The sequence below is a fragment of the Geotrypetes seraphini genome, chromosome 1 (genome assembly GCF_902459505.1).
Source record: "Geotrypetes seraphini chromosome 1, aGeoSer1.1, whole genome shotgun sequence".
NCBI lineage: Eukaryota > Metazoa > Chordata > Amphibia > Gymnophiona > Dermophiidae > Geotrypetes > Geotrypetes seraphini.
Window position 1 is genome coordinate 121449289 of NC_047084.1, and position 18997 is coordinate 121468285.

At 37.0% G+C, this 18997-nt stretch overlaps 1 protein-coding gene across 2 annotated transcripts in view; it reads right to left on the reverse strand.

The window, feature by feature from the left end:
* Positions 1–18997, reverse strand: part of TLN1 (talin 1) — a 690102-nt gene that overhangs the window by 77645 nt on the left and 593460 nt on the right. For both annotated transcript variants that reach the window (XM_033937496.1, XM_033937486.1), the window contains one exon: positions 1370–1495. In XM_033937496.1, the coding sequence (XP_033793387.1) occupies positions 1370–1495 (126 nt within the window). The remainder of the gene's footprint in view (positions 1–1369; positions 1496–18997) is intronic.

The window sequence follows — 18997 nt, forward strand, 5'->3', positions numbered from 1 at the left end:
ACTGTCAAAGGCTTTGTTAAAATCTAAATATACCACATCTAGCTCATATCCTCTATCCAATTCTCTGGTTACCCAGTCAAAGAAATTGATCAGATTTGTCTGACAAGATCTACCTCTAGTGAATCCATGTTGCCTCCAGTCCTGTAATCCACAGGATTCCAGAAACTTCACCATACTGGTCTGTAATTCCCTACTTCTTCCTTACTTCCATTTTTGTAGAGAGGGACCACATCTGCTCTTTTCTAGTCCTCCAGTACCACTCCTGACTCTAGAGACTCATTGACAAGGTCAGTCAGCGGAGCTACCAGAACTTCCCTAAGTTCCTTCAGCACCCTCAGATGTACACCATCTAGTTCCCCTTCTTCTACCACATGCATGGATTACTGCTACAATCTCACTGATTACTATATGGCTGCAGACATTTCCTAAAATTCACACTGACCCTAAAAGTTCTCTATAGAGGGAAAAGAGGTATATGCAGAAATAATCTGTCAACTTCTGTGCGATTTCATTTTACTAGGTGGGGACTGGAGCCTACCTGCTACCATCTCAGCCTTGCATATTAAAACAGAGGTCTACGGAGGCAAAGTTACTCTGCTCTTCGTAGGAAAAAATTTAGGTCTAGTGATTGGTACATCATATAGGTAGAGAGGTGGATATTAGTTGAAGAATGGAATTCAGAATCTACCTGACAAACAGCCAGGAGAGAAGAAAAGAAAAATCTCTTAGATAAGTGACATCCTGCAGGAGATGAAGCTTTTATGACTGACAACTGGGATTTAGATTTAGTATTAGCCTCTGGGCTGGAATAAAGAGACCCTTCTCTGTTCCAAAACATTCGATTTTATTTCTCTGCTGAACACACATCTGGCTTTTAGTTTTCCTGCTTCACGTTTATCTATGGTTTCTGCTCTGTGCAAGTGACTGAGGTGAGAGATTTTTCTAGCATCTAAGTTCTATGGTGGAACCTGTAAGTGTTTATTTTCCCAGAAGAATGTGGAGCTCTCCTGTCAATTCAGAGGGAGGTATTGTGGCTTTAGATCATGATCCCCTAATTTTATTACTAGGTGCCTGTATTTACATACCTTTTGCATGCTTCAGTTTGCAGAAATCTAGCAATTATATGTAAGTTTTAACAGGGCACAAGGGGGGATTTGCATGGGCGGAGCTCCCACTTCCACTGTACGTTCTGTGGTCCTTTGCGGCATAGCCAATTGTAATTACGCCAAGTCTATGGCTGGTGGACGTGCAAATGTCCGGTGCACAACTGCAGTGGTTTGCCCCTTCTCACCACATGGTATCTCACCAGTTACACAATTGCCTCCTGTATGATACACACTAACATATTCACCCACTGGCCTCCTCTTACCTTGGCAGAGTTCTTTAGCTGATACACCACAGGGTCATCACCAGACTTGCCAGCCGCAGCCTTCGTAGCACTGATTAGATCACCAAGAGCCTTTGCTACATCCTTCACAGCATTGATCAAAACCACCTACAGAATCATACATAGTCTCATAAACAACACTTGAAAAATCCAAGTCAATTAACAATTGAACGATTAAAAAGGAATAAAGAATTTTTAAAAAGCCACCTACGGAGATTAATGCTCGTTACACATCAGAGAACAACTAAAATAATAACAGAAAATACTAGATAGGAATAGAGAAATGAAGGCTGGAAGCTAAGACCCTTCTTTTAATAGTGCCTCTTACCCTTCCCCATACTACACTTCAAAGCACCAAGTATGACTTTAAACCAGACTTGAATCTGGCCAAGGAACTCTCAATTCTAAGCATCTTGGAAATGAAAATGCAGATGGTCACGTTACTCTGGCATAACAAAAATGACAGCCAGGTGCCACTTCCAGATCACCCAATTTATTGTTTCATGAGCTTTCAAGGACTCTGGTCCTTGACAGCTCAGTATGTGTAGCTTTAAATATCAATAAAAGAAGCTTTAATTTAACCCTATAGATTGCTGACAACCACTGACACCTTCCCCAAGTCTTTCTATTTAGCAAGATATGAAGATAGCCAACAGAGTGGATACCTCCAGAGAGAGTGGAAACCATGAGAACACGAGATTAGAAGCATGGTCAAAAATCTGATCGTTAATATTTAATATGAAGAAGTGCAGATTGATGGTGACGAGTTTTGCCCTGTTTTGAATTTGGAGGGTTTTTTTCCTCCTTGTTGCTTACTGTTGGTGTGCGAATTGTTTGACAAGTACTAAGAAAAATTTGGCTAGACTGACCTTGGTTCAAAATACAGCTGTAAGAAGGAACCAACATGGCTTCTGCAAGGGAAGATCGTGCCTGACGAACTTATTGCACTTCTTCGAAGGAATTGACAAACGGATGGACAAAGGGAACCCCATAGATATTGTATAATTAGACTTCCAAAAAGCCTTTGACAAGGTACCCCATGAACACCTACTTCGGAAACTAAAGAACCATGGGGTGGAAGGAGATGTACACAGATGGATCAGGAATTAGTTAGCGGGCAGAAAGCAGAGGGTAGGAGTGAAGGGCCACTACTCGGACTGGAGGAAGGTCACAAGTGGTGTTCCACAGGGATCGGTGCTTGGACCACTGCTATTCAATGTATTTATAAATGATCTAGAAACGGGGACGATGAGTGAAGTAATAAAATTCACAGATGACACCAAGCTATTCAATGGGGCTAGGACTAAAGAGGACTGCGAAGATTTACAAAGGGACCTAAATAAACTAGGGGAGTGGGCGACGAGATGACAGATGAAGTTCATTGTAGAGAAATGCAAAGTCTTACACGTAGGAAACAGAAACCCGAGGTACAGCTACACAAAGGCAGGGCTGTTACTGAGTGAGCATTCCTAAGAAAGGGACTTGGGGGTAATAGTGGACATGACAATGAAGCCATCGGCACAATGCGCAGCGGATCCTAAGAAAGCAAATAGAATGCTAGGAATAATCAAGAAGGGTATTACAAGCAGAACGAAAGAAGTTATCCTGCCGTTGTATCGGGCGATGGTGCGCCCGCATCTGGAGAACTGCGTTCAATATTGGTCGCCATACCTAAAGAAGGATATGGCGATACTTGAGAGGGTTCAGAAGAGAGCGACGTGTTTGATAAAAGGTATGGAAAACCTTTCATATGCTGAAAGATTAGAGAGACTGGGGCTTTTTTCGCTGGAGAAGCAGAGACTTAGAGAGGATATGATAGAGACTTATAAGATCACGAAGGGCATAGAGAAAGTGGAGACGGACAGATTCTTCAAACTTTCAACAACTTCAAGAACGAGAGGGCATTCCGAAAAATTAAAAGGAGACAGATTCAGAACCAATGCTAGGAAGTTCTTCTTCACCCAACGGGTAGTGGACACCTGGAACGCGCTTCCAGAGGGAGTGATAGGACAGGGTATGGTATTGGAGTTCAAGAAGGGATTGGACAATTTTCAGAAGGAAAAGGGGATAGAAGGGTGTAGATAGAGGGTTAGTATACAGGTCCTGGACCTGATGGGTCGCTGCGTGAGCGGACTGCTGGGCATGATGGACCTCAGGTCTGACCCAGCAGAGGCATGGCTTATGTGCTTATGTAACTCCTTATCATTGTGAGTTGCATTGGCTCCCAGTAGAGGCCCGGGTGATTTTCAAGTTGGGATGTTTATATTATAAAGTTGCTTATATCTTGTTGATAGATTTGTTATCGTGACACATGAGAGGAGTAGAAAATCTCATGCCCTATTTACGTTTCCTTCAGCAAAGGGCTGTAAAAGTAAGAAACATCTTGGGCATTGTTTTTCCTATCAATTTGCTTCTTATGACAAAGATTTCTGATTAAATCTATAGCTTATAAACATTACAGAAAACTTTTGAAGACTTTTTTTTCCTCCAAATTTTGGGCTAGCTAAATTTCTGTGCATCACATTATCTCTGCATTTTACCATAGCATAATCTTTTGTTAACCACATTGAACTAAAGATTATGCGGTCTAGAAATTTGGTATTATGTTATGTTATAGGATCCGACTAAAAATAATTGTAGAAGGAAACACTTTGCCTCGAAACTACAAACTATACAGCAGACGAGGCAAGGGAGGAGTCCAATCAGCTAAGGAAAACTGTCTTTATTCAAAAAATGCAAGTCCCAACAAGGATCCTAGTTTTGGCATCCAAACACCACCTTCCTCAGGGGACACAGCTTAGAAACTAACGTGGCACACTCAGAAAGACCGCCACACATCGCAGCCATGTCAAAACTCTGCTTAAGGGGGGACTCCAGCCAACGATCCTCAGAGTCCCGCAAGGCCAAGCAGCTCTCAACCGGCACCGTATGTGAACACACTATGGCCGAGACCACTGCATCAACCACAGGAGACTTCAGGGATGGGTTACAGCCGAGACATGGACCACGCAAAACGAAAAGGCGTGTCCGGCGTCTTCCATTGTGCAAGCACTATGTCCTGAATATCCTGATGCATAGGAAAAGAATGGGAGGCTGAATGTATCCCCCAAAGCAGGGGGTCCACCTCTCGCGGGGGCTTCTCTGCGTCTTTCTCAAAACGCAAAACTGACAAAATCTGAAGAATAAGTTCCTGGAGCCCTTCCCACTGGAAAATGCTCACCACTGACACATCATTACCAGTGGCTTCGAAAAACACACCCCAGTGGCATCCATTCCCTCGAGAGGATCTTGGGGGTCCAACAAGGGGTCCAAGTCCTCAGGAGAAAACGTCTCCCCAAAGAAAAAAATCCTCATCCCACGAGACCCGCAATCGCAATACTCAAGGTGAGGTTGCACTATGGAGCAGTACAGAAGCATTATAATATTTTTGGTTTTATTTACCATCCCTTTCCTAATAACTACAAGAATCCTGTTTACTTTTTTGGCCACCACCACACATTAGGCGCTGACTCCCAAGGTAGACCCCAGCATCCGGTAACTGCGAGTTGGGCTATTCTTCCCAATGTGCATCACTTTACATTGGTCCACATTAAATTTCATCTGCCACTTAAGACGCCCAGTCTTCCAATTTCCTACGATCCGCCTGCAATTTTTCACAATCTGCATGCGTTTTAACAATTTTCAACAGTTTAGTGTCACCTGCAAATTTAGTCACCTTGCTTGTCATTCTGATTTCCAGATCATTGGAGGAAGGTAAATAGTGAAGTGCCCCAGGTATCTGTATTGGGACTGGTGCTATTTAACTTATTTATAAATGATCTGGAAATGGAAATGTGAAGTGAGATAATTAAATTTGCTGATAACACAGTTATTCAAAGTTGTTAAATCAAATACGGACTGAGTGAAATTGAAGGAGCACTTTGGGCGACTGTTAGAGGTTTAACGTGGATAAGTGTAAGGTGATGCATGACAAAAATCTTATACTCAAAGTTTCAAGTTTCTTAGGTTTTTACATACCGCCTATCAAGGGTATCTAAGCAGTTTTACAATCAGGTACTCAACCATTTTCCCTATCTGTCCCAGTGGGCTCACAATCTATCTAACGTACCTGGGGCTATGGAGGATTGAGTGTCCGGTGCAGTACTTGGAGAGACCCCCCAGGAAAGAGACTTGAAGATGTGCGCAGGCAGATAGAAAAACTAAAAACTGACAAATCCCCAGGTCCGGATGGAATCCATCCAAGGGTTCTGAAGGAATTAAAGGAGGAGATAGCGGAACTACTGCAGCAAATTTGCAACCTATCCCTGAAAACAGGCGTGATCCCAGAGGAATGAAGATAGCCAATGTTACGACCATCTTTAAAAAGGGATCAAGAGGTGACCCGGGAAACTACAGACTGGTGAGTCTGACTTCGGTTCCGGGGAAAATGGCGGAAGCACTGATAAAAAAAAACATCGATGAACATTTTGAAAGAAACAAATTTCTTTTTTTTTTTCCTTATTATTTTTTATTTTCAAATTTTACATAAAGTGTACAAAATACTAAAATACAATTGATGAATACAGAATATCACTTTTATATCTAATACATCATATTTCTAAATATATTTTTCCCCCTCTCCCTCCCCCCACCCTTCTATTACTTTTCATATATTATTTTTAATTTTCAAATTTTACATAAAATGTACAAAATATTAAAAAAATTGATAAATACACAGTATCATTTTATATCTAATATATCATATTCTAAATATATTTTTATCACCTCTCCCTCCCTCCACCCTTCTATTACTTTTCATTCATACATTACGTATTGTATAACATATTATAACATATTATGTAGAAATTATTTTCATTACCCCCCCTCTATGTGTGTCATAAAAAAGATATTTAAAAGAAGAAAAGAAGAAGAAAAATCCTACTATTTATTGATTGCAGTATTTTGTCAATGGCCCCCATATTTTTATAAATTTAGTATATGTCCCTCTTTGTATTGCTATCGTTCTTTCCATTTTAAATATATGACATATTGTATTCCACCAAAATGTATAATTTAGGTTGTTATAATTTTTCCAATTATTAGTTATATGCTGAATGGCAACCCCTGTCATAATTAATAAAAGCTTGTTATTTTCTGGTGAAATTTGACTTTTTTTCCTCATCATCATTCCAAATAATACTGTATCATATGATATAGCTATATGATTTTCCATCAATTTATTAATTTGTGGCCAAATTGAATTCCAAAAACTTTTAATATAGGGACAATGATATAATAAGTGATCCAAAGTCCCTGGTTCTAGATTACAGTGCCAGCATTTATTGGACTTAGAACTATCTAATTTTTGCAAACGTGTAGGGGTCCAAAAAGCTCTATGTAATAAAAAGAACCAAGTTTGTCTCATAGATGCTGACACTGTACATCCCATTCTCCAAGACCAAATTAGTGGCCATTGAGATGCATTAATTTGATGCTTAATCTCAATGCTCCAAATATCTCTTAGACCATTTTTTGGCTTTTTATTCATATATCCAGATATTAATTTATACCACAATGCGGCTTGATGTCCTAGGAAGTCTGCTTGAAAACATAAGAACTTTAAACTATATTGATTATTCAATGTTTTCCATTCAGGGAACCCAACCTGAATGGCCTGCTTCAATTGCAACCATTTAAAACTTTGTGTTTTACTAAGACCAAATCTATGTTGCAATTGTGAAAAATCCAGCAGTTTACCTTCTGAAATAACGTCATCCAAAGATCTAATGCCTGCAATAATCCAGTTCTTCCAAAGGATTTGAGCTCCGCCAATTTTGATCTTGGAGTTTATCCATAGAGATTGATTTGTTGATTTGTTTATTGGGATAGGTGTTAATTTACTAATAAATCTCAACGTTTTCCAAGTATCCATTAATATTTTGTTTTCTCTGTATCTTCTAGGCATGTTAATACTTGGAAGGTGAACTAAATTTAGGGGAAACATAAGGCGCCATTCCAAATATAACCAGTCTGGTACATTATCTATAAGTTCTGGGAGGATCCAATACATACCCTGACGTAGAATATAGGCTTGATGGTACCTATAAAAATTTGGAAAATTTACCCCTCCCTCCTTAATTGATTTTTGCAAAGTTACTAAAGCTATTCTAGGTGTTCTACCAAGCCAAAGAAATTTCGTTAAAATGCTATTAATCTTTTTATAAAAGGACCCCTGAAAATAAATAGGTATCATACTCATTTGGTAGCAAACTACAGGCAAGATCATCATTTTAATAGTTTGAACTCTCCCCCACCAAGAAATATGTAAAGGGTTCCATTGCTCACACAACTCCGTAACTTTTTTTAATACAAATTTTTCATTTTCTTTTACAGTATCTTCAATTGTATTTTTAACTTGAATGCCAAGATATTTAAATCCTTCTTCCTTCCATATGAACGGAAAATCTTTAAATAGTCCTTTTACACAATGAACATTTAAGGGTATAACTTCAGATTTATTCCAATTAATTTTATAACCTGAAAATTTACCAAACTTATCAATTAATTCCAATAAAGAAGATAAGGTAGATTCTGGATTTTTCAAATAAAGCAAAATATCATCAGCATAAGCCGAAATCTTATATTCCATATCTGAATATGGAATACCCTGTATCTCCCCCGTTTGCTGTATTGCTAACAATAAGGGTTCTAATATAACATCAAATAACAAAGGAGATAAAGGACAACCTTGTCTAACTCCCCTCTGCAATTGAAAACCTTCAGATATCATATTATTAATATTTAATCTTGCAATCGGGAAGCTATACAATATTTTTACCATTTGTATAAATCCAGAACCTATACCAAACCATTCTAAAGCTTGATACATAAAATTCCATTCTACCCTATCAAATGCTTTTTCTGCATCCAAGGAAACTGTAAAAGTCGGTTCATCTATTTTTTTTTGATAAATTTAACATATGAAACAATAATCTAGAGTTATTAGAGGAATGTCTTTTAGCAACGAAACCCGTCTGATGCATATCTATAATATGTGGGAGAGCTTTGGCTAATCTCAAAGCCAAAATTTTCGCCAAAAGTTTATTATCCACATTTATTAAAGATATAGGCCTGTAGTTCGAAACCAAAGTAGGATCTTTATTTGGCTTAGGCAGAACAATTATTATTGATTCAGCCATAGTACCTTTGATATCACCTTTTATAAGTTGTGTTTGATATAAATTTAGTAAATGTGGGGAAAGGATATTTTGAAATGTTTTATAAAATTCTACTGTATAACCATCACCACCTGGAGCGGATCCAACTCTAAGAGATCTCAATGCTGTTTCTAATTCTTTTAATGATATAGGTTCATCTAAACTCCGTTTTATATGATCAGGAACCTTAGGTCCATTAATTAAATCTAAAAAATTTTTACCATCTTTTTGTCTCTCCAAATAAGGCTCAGAAGAATAAAGATCTTTATAAAATTTTAGAAATTGTTTTAAAATTTTATCTGTTTGATTTGTTATTGTACCATTATCATCTTTTATCCCATTTACATTAGTTTTCCTTTTTTTTTGCTTTAAGATAATTTGCCAATAATCTCCCCGCCTTATTAGAATTTCCATAATACACTGCTTGTTTGGAAAACAAATCCTTTCTTATCATTTTTGAAGTTAATTCATTATATTTACCTTTTGCTTTCAACAAAGCTTGTAATATATCATTTTCCCATTTGTTTATCAATTTAGCTTCTAATATTTTGATTTCTTTTTCTAATTCTATATATTGCATTTTATTCTGTTTCCTAATAAAAGCTGAATATGATATAATATTACCCCTCATAGTTGCTTTAAACGCATCCCATACATTCTCAATAGATGTATCCTCCACTAAATTCATTTGAAAGAAATCTTTAATTTGTGTTTTGAAATTTTCCAAAAATTTATCGTCCACAAGCAGTGCATTATCAAATCTCCAAAGAGGTCTACCCTTTTCCAATTTATCCAATTGTAATTCTATCCATATTCCTGCATGATCCGAAATAATAATAGGATCTATGGAAGCTTTAATCACCTGTTGTATTTCATTTGTTGAAACAAAAATATAATCTATTCTTGAAAATGATTTATGAACCTGTGAACAAAATGAAAACTCCTGATCATTAAAATGAAGAATACGCCATATATCCTTCAAATCGCATGATTGAGCCAGATTATCTAAACCTAAAGATTTTATACTTTTACTTGGTTTTTTATCCAATAATGGATCCATTACAGCATTAAAATCTCCAGCCACCACTAAATTAGAAGTAGCCAGTGGTAACAACATATTCTGTAATTTTTTAAAAAATTCTGATTGATTCGAATTAGGGGCATATATATTAAACAACGTCAGGGCATTATTTCCCATACCTATATCAACATGTATCCATCTTCCATGTGGGTCTGAATTTATTACCTTAATCTTGGCCATACATTTTTTATTTATAAGAATTGCTACCCCTGCTTTTTTACCCTCTGCTGGAGCAAAAAAACATTCTTTTACCCACCCACCCGTTAATTTCTGTGATTCTTTTGTATTAAGATGGGTCTCCTGCAGACAGTAAATATCCGCGTTTTGCTTTTTTAAAAATGCTAATACCTTTTTTCTTTTGATTACATGATTCAGGCCATTGACATTAATAGAGTATATCTTAAAAGACATTATATATTTTAAATCTTATCAGTATAATCTTCTTCCCCTCTTCTTTCATATTTAGAATCCATAAAATGTTTTCCATGACACACATTTTTACCCTTGAAGTATCCAATCCCTTATTTATTTTTTCCTTAATCATTCTAGTAAATACCCTCTTTTTCCCTCCCTTTCCCACCCAATATAATGACTGCTTAAGGATACACATTGGAACTGCAACCCGAACATTCTCCTCCCCTCTAGGCAACCAATATTCAATCAACATCTCCTTCTATCTATCTATATTAACCTTTAATATCTTTGGTCATTTTTTACTTCTAACATTTCATTAATGTATCTTCATCCATTTATCAATTTTTAATTTATATTTCCCTAGTATTATATTATACATCAAAAAATTTTATCTTAAACATATATTTAATATGGTATTAATATTTTTTTTTTCCCCTATATCTTATTCTTTTTCTCTTTATATTTTTATTGTCTTTTTTTTTTTTTAGATCATATTTTTCTTTCTTCAGTATTTCAATATCTCATACTTTTATAATTTTTTATAATGTTATCAAAACCAATCTTAATGTTTTATATTAAAATGTCATAGGTTCTGATTTAGAAAGAAAGGCTTTTAGTTTTTCTGGATCCTCGAAGTATAACATTACCCATGCTATATATGGTTCTTTTTAACTGTATTATGCTTGAAATAATAAAAGAAATTGAACTTAAAAAAAAAAAAAAAAAAAAAAAAAAAAAAAAAGGATTTATCTCCTGATGATACTCTCATTTTTGCCGGATAATATAGTCCATATTTATATCCTTTTTCTTTTAATTGTGGTCTCATGTCTAATAGTCTCTTTCTTTTATTTGCTGTGTTTTTAGCAAAGTCCGGCAAAAACCATATTCTGGATCCTTTATAATTAAGATTTTTGTCTTTTTTGGCAGCATTTAATATTTCTAATGCTTGTTGGTATCTAAGCATTTTGAATATTAGTGGTCTTGGCCTGCCTTGATTTTCTACATTTTTAACTGGGATCCTATGTGCCCTTTCTATTTCTAGTGGTTGTTTTAAATCTAGTTGTAATATTTTTGGAATTAAGTTTTCTAGAAAATGTATAGCATTTTTTCCTTCTAAATTTTCTTGTATTCCAAAAAGTTTAATATTTTTCCTTCTTCCTCGATTCTCATAGTCTTCCAGTTGATCTTTCAATTTATTCAATTCCAGATTGTCATTTTTGCATCTATTTGTTTCACTTTCTATGACCTCCATTTTAGATTCTAGTACAGTTGTTCTTTTATTATTAACTTCCATTTGTCTATGGATATTCAATATTTCTTCCTTCATTTCAGACATATTGGTTACAGTTTCCTTTAGCATTTGTTTAATTTGTCTTAGTTCTTCCATAACTTCTGCTTTACTCAATATGTCAGGTTCTTCAACAGGAAGTGGGATCTTGCTTGGTGTTATTTGATCCTGATTTTGTCTTTTTGCTGACATACCAGCCTCATTTTTGTTTTGTCTGGTACTTGCCATGTTGTTGTTTTCTTTTTCTTGGGTTTTACTTTCTTTATATTTATTAGGAGACACAATAGTCTCTTTCAGTCACAATTCCCAGTAATCTGTCTTTGATATCTTATTATACCAGCAATTTTTCTTGTTGCTTTACATTAGCACTGAGATGTCATCAAATCTTTGTCAGTCATTCCATCAACAGCTTATCCAATATAATAATCAATAATAGAGAAAATAATCCTTTTTTTTTTTCTCTCCCAGGATTTAGTTCTAACTTCAGGCAGCAGGATTTTTATTTGACAGTTTTTCTTTATTTTTCTTCCTCTCTTGTCTGTTATATCTCCCAATGCCACACTGAGAAAGAAAAAACCAAAGATCAAAGGGGGAAACTTTTTTCTTTCTCTCTCTGTCTTCGGGTATTTCAAAGCCTTCAAGCTGCTTCAAATTCGTCTGTCACTTATCCCTCAGCACTGCATCGCTCTAGCACAGAGAAAATGGCGCTCCCTCTCCCTGACTTTTTCACTTTCAGGTTTTATTTTAGTCTCAGCGGAGGAAGGCAAAATCTGTCACAATTTTAGTTCCTGAAGAAATCGACTATAGGGGGCAAATTCACAATTTATTGTAACCTGTCTTCAGTCTCTTACCGTCCCAGTAAAAGAGATAGAGAGTCGCCGATTCTTCGTCCTCAGTTCTCAGTTTAGCGCCGGCAGGAGAGGACAGCTTCAAAAACCGCCACAGTTCTAAAGATCAGTTTATAACGGTTTCACATCACATCACATCAAAATCGATCCCTCTCAAATTCTCTTCACTGCTATTTCCCCTCTTTCAATGCCTTTCCTCTAGTCAGTAAGAAGTTGGCTTAATTTAATTGTATTTTATGAGTAAATTGTTCATCTATATCTCGCCGTTTAGTGAAGGAAATATATATAGATTCAACAACTTGCCGTGAAAAGCCGTCAAAAGGGAGACAGACCTGTTCTTTCAGGGCTTTTTTTCAGATTCGGCAGCACTTTCTTTCCGATGATCTTAAGTCTTTTATTAAGAACATAAGAACATAAGCGTTGCCTCTGCCGGGTCAGACCAGGGGTCCATCGTGCCCGGCAGTCCGCTCCCGCGGCGGCCCCCCAGGTCCATGACCTGAAAGTGTTCCCTACCTAACTTAAAATACCCATACCCTGTTCACTCAATGTCCTGTAAGGTAAATCTCTATCTGTACCCTGTTATCCCTTTCGCTTCCAGGAAGTCATCCAGTCCCTTTTTGAACCCCAGAATTGTACTCTGTCCTATCACCTCTCCGGGAAGCGCGTTCCAGGTGTCCACCACCCTCTGAGTGAAGAAGAACCTCCTTGCATTTGTTATGAATCTGTCTCCTCTCAGTTTTTCTGAATGACCTCTTGTTTTAGTTGTCCCTGCTAGTCTAAAAAATCTGTCCCTCTCCACCTTCTCTATGCCTTTCATGATTTTATAGGTTTCTATCATGTCCCCTCTCAGTCTCCGCTTCTCCAGGGTAAAGAGCCCCAGCCTGTCCAACCGTTCGGCATATGAAAGGTTCTCCATACCCTTTATCATCCTCGTTGCCCTCCTCTGGACCCTCTCGAGTATTGCCATGTCCTTCTTGAGGTATGGTGACCAGTATTGGACGCAGTATTTCTCCACATTGAAGCTCATCTGCCATTTTTTTGCCCACTCACTCAGTTTGTTCAGGTCGCTCTGCAGTTCTTTGCATTCTTCAACCGTTCCGGCCCTGCTGGAGAGTTTTGTGTCATCCGCGAATTTGATAACTTCGCACTTTGTCCCCGTTTCTAGATCATTAATAAATATATTGAACAGCAATATATTTATTTTATTTTTTCCCGTCTGCTCTCAATATCGTTCCAGCACAGAGGAGAAACGCTTTTTTGATTCTTTCCTTCAGGCTCTGCTTCTATTTCGGCGGATGAAGATTATTATTATTCTTTATTCTTATATACCGCCATACCCAGAGAGTTCTAGGCGGTTTACATCAATTAGCAAATGATCTGCATTGAATAGCAGATTTACAACAAAATTAGAAGTAGGTTTACAAAATTAGAAGCAGATTTACAGCATAATTAGAAGTATTTTTAACAGTATTTTTAACAGCAAATTGCAGGCTGAATTACGATAAATTACAGTGATTTGCCGCAGTCAGCCGTGAAATTACAGCGATTCTTAACTGTCTGCAAAGAGTGCAGGTTTACAACAATATTACAGAAATTGCAGGATTGATCTAGCTAGGTAGGGGAGGTAGAGAGTGGGGGAGGGAGGGACTGGTGAAGGCGGAAGGGGGCAGGGGTGGGGTAAGTGTCATGTGAGGTGAATGGATTATTAAGGGTCGTGTTTGCTGAAAAGGTACGTTTTTAGTAGTTTTCTGAATGATAGGTAAGTGTTAATTATTAATCTGCCACAAGTTAATATTATCAGGTAGTTATTTTCATTGAAAATCGGCAAGAAGAGGATTTATTTTTTTTTAATAATTTTGCCCAGATGGAGAGGAGCGTCGCGATCACACGTCCATTTGTGTTCGCGTTAAGCCACGCCCCCTCAAAAAACGAATTTCTGATAACCAGCCAACATGGTTTCTGCAGGGAGAGATCGTGCCTAACTAACTTATTGCACTTCTTCGAAGGAATTAACAAACGGATGGATAGAGGAGACCCCATAGACATCATATACCTAGATTTCCAAAAAGCCTTTGACAAGGTGCCTCATGAACGTCTACTCCGAAAACTGAAGAACCATGGGGTGGACAGAGACGTACATAGATGGATCAGAAACTGTTTGGCGGGTAGGAAACAGAGGGTAGGGGTGAAGGGCCACTACTCGGACTGGAGGAGGGTCACGAGTGGTGTTCTGCAGGGCTCGGTGCTCGGGCCGCTGCTATTTAATATATTCATAAATGATCTAGAAACAGGGATGAAGTGCGAGACAATAAAATTTGCAGATGACACCAAACTATTTAGTAGAACTCAGACTAAAGAATTGCGAAGAATTGCAAAGGGACTTGAACAAACTAGGGGAATGGGCGACGAGATGGCAGATCAAGTTTATCAAGTTTATCAAGTTTATTAACAGAATTTGATTTATCGCCTATTGAAATCACTAAGCGATGTACATTACAATATATAATAAGGTAAAAGAGTTTCACAAATTAACAATAAACATTTAACTAAAACAAACAAGTAGTTGGGATGGAAAAATTAAAAGTTACATATTTCGTTTAAAATAGAAAATTGGGAAAAAACGATAGGTAAGGGTACATAAAAAATCTCAGCTATTAAAAAATAAAAAACATAATCTGCTTTAAACATTGAAGGCATCTCTAAATAGATAAGATTTTAAAGATTTTTTAAATATTAAGACATCTTTTTCATCACGAATATATTGGGGAAGGGCATTCCACCATAGGGGACCTGTCACTGAAAAAATATCTGCCCTTCTAGTACCAATAATCTTCAAGGAAGGAACTGAGAGAAGGTTTTGGTTAGAGGAACGAAGTGAACGTTGAGTATTATAGGGTATCAAGAGCCTGGATATAAATTGGGGTTCTTCACAAGCTAAAGTTTTGAAGATGAGTAACATTATTTTAAATGTGATTCTATGGCTAATAGGCAGCCAGTGAGAATCTATCAACAACGGAGAAACATGATCGTACTTTTTTGCATTATATATTAACTTTATTGCGGTGTTTTGAATCAGTTGTAATCTTCTTTTTTCTTTTGATGATATGTTAAGGAATAGAGCGTTGCAATAATCAAGTTTAGATATTACTAAAGAATGGATCAGTATTGTAACAGATTTTGGAGTCAGAAATTTGGATATTAATCTAATACGACGTAATTTAAAAAAGCAATTTCTAACTGTTAGAGAAATATGTTCATGATAAGTGAATTTTTTGTCAATTAGAACGCCAAGAATTTTAACTGAGGGAACTAGATTGAGTGTGGAGTTATTAAGAATAAATTGATTTGACAAAGTTATATCATTTTTCCAAGTAAATAATACAGCTTTAGTTTTCTTTATGTTAAGGGATAATTTATTTTTATTTAACCAAGAATGAATTATTTCTAATTTTTGATTGATGGATTTGATTTCGTTGTCGCATTTGGGATCTAAAGGGTGTATGAGTTGAACATCGTCTGCGTATGCAAATGGGGTAAAACCTATGGATTGACAAATGCTTAACAAAGGAGAAAGAAAAATGTTAAACAAAAGGGGGGATAAGATAGAACCTTGAGGGATACCAAATGTAGAAGTATAAGCTTTTGATGTTTCATTTTTAAATTTAACAGAGGAGGTGCGATCTGCAAGATATGAGGTTAACCAAGTAAGGACATTATCTGTTATGCCTATTGATTCTAGTCTTTGTAACAGTAAATCGTGATCTATGGTGTCGAACGCTGCTGAAATATCTAAAGAGAACAAAATGACAGATTTGTGGTGATCTAAATGATATTGAATATTGGTAGTTAGACCTATTAACGAATATTCAGTGTTATGAAATTTTCTGAACCCTGTTTGGTTTGGGTGTAATGCATTGGTACTCTCTATGAAATCAGAGAGTTGATTAAATACTAGTTTCTCCGTAAGTTTTCCCAAAAATGGTAGATTAGCTATTGGCCGATAATTAGAGGGATCATTTATGCTGATATTATGATCTTTGATAATAGGAATGATGGTGGCGGTTTTCCACAGTGGAGGAACAGTTACAGATATTAAACTCTTCAGTATTAGTTGATGAATGAATGGTCCAAAATGAGAAATATGTTTTTTTAAATAGTACGGAGGGATAATCTCGGAACCCGAATTTTTTAGATTAATTTGTTGAAACAAAGATTCTATGTCTTTAATGGAAGGAAGTTTGAATTTTGAACATTTTGCTATTGGGACGGTTTTGATTTGATCTATGTTAGTCGTATTACTATTTATGATAGATGTGAAGGAGTTTCGGATATTGTTGATTTTTTGACTAAAAGCGTTAGAAAGATCTTGTGCTGTTAATGTAGAGTTTTGAACAGTATTTTTTATTTTATTTTTGGAATCTATTGTTTTTAGAATATTGAATAGTGAAGAAGAATTTTTAATTTTATCAATTTTTTTGGAATAATATATCTTTTTTGCTAGATTGATTTTATCCTTATAAAATATAATGTTATCCTTATAATTTTTGAGATTAGAAAAAGTTTTGTTTTGTCTCCATTTACGTTCTAATGAGCGAAGTTGACGTTTTATCATGCGGAGTTCATTTGTAAACCAAGGATTTGAAAGTTTTCGGATTGAAATGGTCTTTGTAGTTAAAGGGGCAATGTTATCTAAAAGAGATAGTAAAGAATGATTCCAAGTATTTAGAAGGTTTTCTATGGAGATTGAGGAGGCATTAAGAGTAGATAAGTCAAGAGAAGAAGTAATGTCAATGGTATCTAGTTTTGAATAATCCCAACTGGAAATAATTTTTGATTTGGGTTGTAATTGCGAAAATTTTAAATTATTCAGTTTAATTGAGAAAGAAATGAAATAATGGTCTGACCAAGGGACAGGAGAAATAGTTAGATCAGAGAAAATGAGATAGTGAGACTGAGGGGTAAAGATCATGTCAATTGTATGATTTGCGTTGTGGGTTGGTTCTTCTATTTTTGGGTGTACGTTGAGAGGAATTAAAGTATTAAGTAAGTCTTTAGTGTATGAATCCGAAATGTTATCAAAGTGAATATTGAAATCACCTAATATAATAGGAATAGTAGTTGATGAACAGAAGTCGATCAAAATGTCCTGTAGAAGAGCAAATTTATTTTGACCTAAGGGAGGGGGGACGTAAAGTAATAAAAAGTCAAGTTTATTGTTGGAGTTACATTTGAGGTGTAAGTATTCAATAGAGGCGTCCTTCGTGGAATGGTCATAAAGATTTAGCAGGTTATTTTGAAAGATAACTGCTAACCCGCCACCTTTACGATTAAGGCGGTGGTTGAAAAGATAATCATAATTTGTGGGACAACAGTAGGACAAGTATGCTTCCTCACCTTCGGTGAGCCATGTTTCAGTTATAAAGAGGATGTGCAATTTATGTTGGAGAATTTTATCCTTTACAAGATGATATTTAGTTTTAATAGATCGCGCATTGATGAGTCCACATCTTAATTCATTTGGGGCATTATTGGATATGTTTGAAGATAGAGAAAGTGGAATTTCTAATAGAGAGCTATAGTCAGGGATGAAGTTCAACGTTGAGAAATGTAAAGTATTAAGGACATAAGAAGTTGCCTCCGCTGGATCAGACCATAGGTCCATCGTGCCCAGCAGTCCGCTCCCGCGGTGGCCCATCAGGTGATCCTTTGCCTAAAACCCTTCAATCCCCTTTATCCCTCCATCTATACCCTTATATAATCCTATCTATACCTCTATCTGTGGGAAACAGAAACCCGAGGTACAACTATACGATGGGAGGGATGTTATTGAATGAGAGTACCCAAGAAAGGGATTTGGGGGTAATGGTGGACATGACAATGAAGCTGACGGCACAGTGCGCAGCGACCGCCAAGAGAATGAATAGAATGCTAGGTATAATCTAGAAGGGTATTACAACCAGAATGAAAGAAGTTATCCTGCCGCTGTATCGGGCAATGATGCGTCCGCATCTGGAGTACTGTGTCCAATATTGGTCGCTATACCTTAAAAAGGATTTGGCGTTACTCGAGAGGGATCAGAGGAGAGCGACAAGTCTGATAAAAGGGATGGAAAACCTTTCATATGCTGAGAGATTGGAGAAACTGGGCCTTTTCCCTGGAAAAGAAGAGACTTAGGAGGGGATATGATAGAGACTTATAAGATCATGAAGGGCATAGAGAGAGTAGAGAGGACAGATTCTTCAAACTTTCAACAAATAAAAGAACAAGAGGGCATTCGGAAAAGTTGAAAGGGGACAGATTCAAAACAAATGCTAGGAAGTTCTTCTTTACCCAACATGTGGTGGACACCTGGAATGCGCTTCCAGAGGACATAATGGGGCAGAGTACGGTACTGGGGTTTAAGAAAGGATTGGACAATTTCCTGCTGGAAAAGGGGATAGAAGGGTATAGATAGAGGATTACTGCATAGGTCCTGAACCTGTTGGGCCGCCGCATGAGCGGACTGCTGGGCACGATGGACCTCAGGTCTGACCCAGCGGAGGCATTGCTTAGGTTCTTATGTTAGTTGATGAAGCCATCCTTGCAATGTGCAGCGGCGGCGAAGAGGGCGAATAGAATGCTAGGAATGATTAAAAGGGGATCACAAACAGATCGGAGAAAGTTATCATGCCTTTGTACCAGGCCATTGTACGCCCTCACCTGGAATACTGCGCCCAGCACTGGTCGCCATATATGAAGAAGGACATGCTACTATTCGAAAGGGTCCAGAGAAGAGTGACTAAA